Genomic DNA, 6,211 nt, shown 5'->3' on the forward strand with positions numbered 1-6,211 from the left:
GAGCTGAGGGGAGGAGCCGCTAGACAGGGAAGGCTGCCTCCCCTGGCTAGCAATTAACCCCTGGGTTGCCGGTCCCGCTACCAGCCTGTTACCCTGGTGGTCTAGCGGACATGCGGGGTATTCCTCTATAGAGGGGGAGCCCGCCGCCGCCGCTAGCGCCTCCGGTCTGTCCCCAGAGACCGGAGGCTTCTGACTGCATATAAAGTATCCGCGGACCGCCGCACGGCTTACCTGATCCCCGTCGCGTCCGGCAGCAGTCAAGGGAGTCCCCAGAGCCCGGCTAGTACAGGCTCTGGGGTCCCGCCGCGATCCCCAGAGCTGTACTGGCGTCGCGGCGCCAGCGGGGAGAAGGAGCGGCAGCGTGGACGTCCTAAAGGACAGTCTGATGCTGCCGCTCTAAAAGTGTAAAAAAAGTAGAAAAAAATAAAAAAATTTATCTTTTAAAATAAAGCTCCTGCAGCCCCACTGCGACAGGGTGACCCGACTCCAGCCGGGCACCAACTAAAACTGAGGTGCCTGTGGTCGGGGTTTAGAGGAGGACGGACCCAAGTGCGTCCTGGGAGCAGCAAACTTTAACTGCGTGGTGCCCGTGGATCCAGATCCAGCTATACCCCAAGGTCAACCCTGTGGACCCCCTATGGACCCTGAAGTAGAAATTGTTCTTTTCTCTAACATTCTATCTGGAGGACACTGGTATACAATGGGGAAGTTCCAAAGGGAAGGGAGGGTACTCTCAGACATGGCGGTGGGCAAACCCTTACACCAAAAACTAGCATCTCTAGCTAAAAAGATATTGTAAAATGTGGTTAACATATGAATGTAGAACCAGATAGCTGACTTTCACAACTGAGGCACCATGCCACCCAAGTGTTCAGGAATTGGGGCCCATTCCCAAACATGCAATTGTTCGATGGTAGCCATGATCTATCTAATCACCGATTGTTAGGTCACTGACCAACCTCCTGTGTGCATCATATAGCCTCAGTAGGCGGTCAGTCTTACATACAGTAGACAAGCAGTTCTATTCACATAGATCTGCAAAGCTTGAACAATCATCAAGGAGACAAAGAGAATCACCACGCCCGGGTAAGACCCTGATTCAGAGAAGGGAATAATATTCTGAATCAGATGGAACATGGAAACAACCTCCGTTGCAGTGAGGGTCTGTTATGCAGCACGACTTTGTCCTGATGGAAATGGGGAGGGTATGGGAACCTACAGTATAGGGTTGCTAACTCAGACAGATGGGCAAAAACAATTACCATCAAGAATGAAACCTTTCAGGTAAAGATTTGCAGATTTGCAAAATCCAGGGATTCGTATGGCATTCTTTGTAACACAGATAGAGCCAAATTAAGATCCCATGGAGACATGCGGTGTTTGGATATGTAGCACCCCTTGAAGAAAAGGTATGACCTTCAGGAATGCTGTCCAACTTGCATTGAAAGAAAATGGAAAGAGCTGAATCCTGCACTTTCATGGAGGTCATCTTTAAACCACTATCCAAACTGTCCTGCAAGAAACTGACAATCCAACTAGAACAAGAATGTGTAAACCCATTTCCTTTCACAACAAAGATTTAAATCTTCCAAACCTGATGTAGTTCTTGGAAGACGCCAGTTTCTTGGCATTTTTCATAGTCTGTATAAACTGATTAGAAATCCCCTTAGCTTGAAGGATCATGGCCTCAACAGCCATGCTGTCAAAGTAATCTGAGCAGTCTTGATGGAAAAACGGGCCCTGACTTTGGAGATCCAGCCAGCAGCTTAGGATGTCAGCATACTACGATCCCTTTGGCCAATCCGGAGACACCACAACAACCGGAACCACCTTGGTCTTGTCATTTTTAGCTCGAGGAAGCATGGGAATATGTGGAAAGAGATACACCAAGAGGAACAGCCACAGGACCATCATTGGTTCGCAGGGAGGCAACCTCAGTACTGCCTGCAGGTCAATGAGGATTCGATAGAGACCAGCTGGATAGAAATTGTAGTTGAAATATTCAAGAGTGGAAGTGCAGAAACCGAATAGTCTCAATGCATGATACTATACCAATGATAGCTTCATGCAGAGGAGCAAATAGCAGGAACACCTTGTGATATTTGGTATAAAAAAAACCCCACAAGTCTGAGAAAAACCATGCGCTGCGATGGGATAAGGTTGGACTCTAGAAAGGTTAACACACAACCATGTTCCACTTTTTCCATAGTCAACTGCAGATAGGTCCGGAGAAGAGTGGTCGACCTCACTTGATGACGCTGTCCAGATATGGATTGACCATCATCTCTTTTGACTGTAAAAGCACATCCATCACTACCTAACCTTGGAAAACACACCCTCGGAGCTTAGGATCTGGGGCTCTACTGAGCTGCTAAAGCTTCCCTTAGGCCCAGGCCAGGCTGGTGTCATCTGGAAGGCAGACTTATTGCAGAACCTGGCCACCATGGAGGCAAAACATACAGAAAAGTCTCCCCAGAAGACAGCAAACAGATGAAGACCAGAGCAAGACTCATCTCAATAACAGATTGTGGTGATTGATAGTTTGGTTAGCCACAGCTGGGACAGTGGTTACAGAACTCACGATTAGCACAAAGTGCTTTGAGGTCCCCAGTCACCCAGTTGATCAATGACCAGGTGACTTCTCTCCGGGAGACAGGAGAGGTGCGGATGGAGCACATATGTGCACTCCAAACCCCCTCCCCCACTTTCGGAGTTCAATAGAAAACTACTACTGCTATAAATTAAAACTAATCAGGAGAAATACAAGAAAACGTACAGAGAGAGGCCGCTTCCACAGCACTACAATGGTGCCAACTACATGCAGGTTGCAAAATGGGATGTAGAGGGGGAGGAGGCAGCCAGCAAACAAGTTTAATCTGAAGATTATCCCTGCTCCTACAGCGCTCTCTACAGGCCATTGCATAGTACATTACAGGCAGCATGTGTAAGAAAGACTAGTTTTACACACACAAAACGTATCTAATAACAATAGTCTCTACTAAAACAAGTACTGCACATTATTGCAAAAAAAATTTTGTTCCACACCCATAGATTGACAATGCGACTGAAGCTTGTTGAAACTGCTGCTGTATTTAGTGAAGAAACGCATAAGGACAACAATGTCAAGCTTCAGTCACTTTTTCGGGAGGCGTACTATTAATGTGGAGGCTGGTGACAGTCTTATGGACAAATATTCTTTGGATCCACTCGTTATACCGGAGGCTTTAATAGGACCAATCAGCAATCCAGAGACTGACGGCCGGACGTTCAGTGGTAAGCCACTGAGAAAACCCCACTTTGTATTGGTAAAAACAATTTTAAAAGCTGCACCACTAACACCCAGTAGTAAATTGCAGCAGCTGTGGCAGCACTCAGAGACTGTCCCGGATGACACCTCCGCTCCACCCCCTAAACACCGCAGCATGTCAATCAGGCTGTAGCTTGGGGGGAGCTGTGAACGGATACTGCACATGCGCAGGTCTCTTAAGCTGGCCACACACTAGACCAACTTACATCCAACCAGCCAACTTGTTGATTGGTTGGAATGAAAATCTGGTAATGTATGGGAGTAACTGATGATCAGCAATTTGCTCCTAAATGCCAGAAAACAGATGAAAATGGTAGTTTAGACAAGTTTGTTAAATGTTTGATCTAAACTATTTGTTCAAACAACAGTTTTGGTCCATTTTCCAGCGTTTGGGAGCAAATTGCTGATTGTCATTTGCTTTCATTCCTTACCAGATTTTCATTCCAACCAATCAACAAGTTGGCTGGTTGGACAGATAATCTGTAGATGTGTGGCCAGCTTTACAATCTGTGTTGTATGCATACCATCGGGCTTGCTTTCAACACTGAATAAGGCACAGAGTCCTCTGGTGGTACTAAAGTGGAGGAAGTGACTATTTACTCTATTTTCCATCTAGTTCCAATTACCGTCAATCAGGATCAGCTTTTCGAATTTTATTCAATTACTTCTGTTTACCTCCTAATTCTGAATTATTTATATTGCACCCACTGCAGAGTACACCTATATATACTGTATTTGTATACTATTCATATACATGAGTATGTAATGGTCTGACGCTTATTTTCCTTGTGGTTTTTTATTTTATAATTGTGTGCAATAAATTGTTGAAAAATGTTTCAACTTATATAATGTTAATCAAAGCATGCTTTTTGGTAGATGGAATATATACACATATATTTTGTGTTGTTCTTTACTTTGTGGGTCCAGCGGTGCGACTCTGCTTTTGGACCATAAATATTTATTAAATAATTTTATCTTCATTATTTTCACCAGTTGTGTGCCTGAAACCAGTATCTGTTTAATCATAGAAAGTTGGTCATTTTCTATGGCCGAGGTTCCCAAACACGGTCCTCAAGGCTCCCCAACAGTCCAGGTTTAGAGATGTCCATGGTTGAGCACAGGTGGGTAAATCAAATTGACTGAGGTACTAATTAAGTCACCTGTGCTCAACCATGGATATCTCCAAAATCTGGACTGTTGGGGAGCCTTGAGGACCGCGCTTGGGTTTCTGTTCTATGGCAAGAAAATTTGTACACATTGATCATTACAAAGAAAACTAAACATAGGGTTAAAAATCGAATTAAACCAATCTCATGAATAGAGATTTGGAGCACAGCTCTGTCACTTAATCGGTAACAGCATTTTTTTCTTTTCATGTTCTGTCTCCTAAAAAACACTGTTTTGATCAATATAATTTACAAAAAAATATTAGTAGGCGACCAAACTTTTGACAGCAATGCACCCGCAGTAGATTTGTTGCTTCCAGGTTTTTCATTTATGTAAATAAGAGGTACATTTTCAACGAGAGAGACTGAGTGTGGCCGAGTCACCAGGGACCTGGAGTGATGAGAGGGGCTGTTTGGAGTGACAAAGTATATGAGGACACATCTGTATTTCATCTTCTTACTATGGGGCCTATTCATGATGTAAATTATCGGGGACCGTTCGGACCCCGATAATTAACATTCTAACTCGCCGCGGATTCCGTAGCAATTCATAGCTCCGGCGTGGTGACAGCTGATACGAAAATCAGCTATCCCGCAAGCGGCTTCACTGCTTCTCTTCGGAGCAGTCAGTCTTTTCACTGCTCCTTTCGGGGCAGTGACGGGACTGCACATGCGCAACCTACAGGTCATGCATGCACACAAGAGCCCCGACGTCTGGCAGAAGGAGTCGGACAGGGGCGACCCGGGACAACTTCCCATAGGAAAGGAGCGGGTATCGGGAGCATCCGCCATCTGAAGATGACGAATGCTCCCGCAGTCAAGCTCCGAAAATATTATATTTTCGGCAATTGATGAATTCTGTCCCCATACTAGTGTATGGAGACATCGGGCCATTCCACAAGAGGAAGGTAAGTAGAAGATATCCGTGATATCTCCTGCTTTACCTTCGTGATGAATGGCCCAAATACTTAATTTTTACAATTGCAGGTAAAAATTTTCATTTTGACCAGCTTTTGTAAAAATTAAGTGAAGATGAATAGGCCCCTTAGTATTAATATTAATATTAATAGTATTAATATTAAAACCATACATCAGAGATCTAAAAAAAAAAAAAAAAAGGAACCCCTTAAAATGCCCCAGGTGCCTACACACTTAGGAAGCAGCCATTTGTTGGCAAAGCTAATATTCTGCCTATTAATTCACTAGAAACTAATGACATCACTGACATGACATGAGGACGGTCTGTGTATCAGTGATGTCACTAGTATCTAGTTAATTAACAGGCTACATTTCAGTGAATAAGGTTTCTGCCCTCACATTAGCTGATCAAGTGACAAAATCACTTTAAATACTGGTGTAATTGCAAGGTTGGCTTCATGTTATCTTTATTATGTCACTGCAAGAGAAGTACAAGAGAAAACGTTCATCTTTGTCCAAAGAATATCTGCCAGCCTTCATTCAAATCTAGAAACAAAAAAAAAAAAGAAAAGGACTTGGATCAGTAACTATTAACTTGCTGATAGGAGAAAGTCGTTATCACACATAGGAATTAATGGGTTGTGTATTTACAGATTACATTTACAATGACTCATCTACAAGCTACCACAGTACTGTACAGTTTATCACTTTGCTACATCCTGTATTAAACAGTTAGTGCAAATATTCTTTATTCAGCAGTCTTTATGATTTTAATCTGCATTCTTTTAACAGTGTAAATGAGCTATTTGTAGTGGTTCTG

At 43.7% G+C, this 6,211-nt stretch overlaps 1 protein-coding gene across 5 annotated transcripts in view; it reads right to left on the reverse strand.

The window, feature by feature from the left end:
• Window positions 1-5,830: 5,830 nt before the first annotated feature.
• Window positions 5,831-6,211, reverse strand: part of NHLRC3 (NHL repeat containing 3) — an 85,454-nt gene continuing 85,073 nt past the window's right edge. For all 5 annotated transcript variants that reach the window (XM_088460183.1, XM_088460182.1, XM_088460187.1 and 2 more), the window contains one exon: window positions 5,831-5,937. In XM_088460183.1, coding sequence (XP_088316309.1) covers window positions 5,897-5,937 — 41 coding nt within the window. In that variant the 3' untranslated portion in view covers window positions 5,831-5,896. The remainder of the gene's footprint in view (window positions 5,938-6,211) is intronic.

Source organism: Taudactylus pleione, unplaced genomic scaffold, assembly GCF_031769625.1.
Source record: "Taudactylus pleione unplaced genomic scaffold, aTauple2 ptg000043l, whole genome shotgun sequence".
NCBI classification, from domain to species: Eukaryota; Metazoa; Chordata; class Amphibia; order Anura; family Myobatrachidae; genus Taudactylus; species Taudactylus pleione.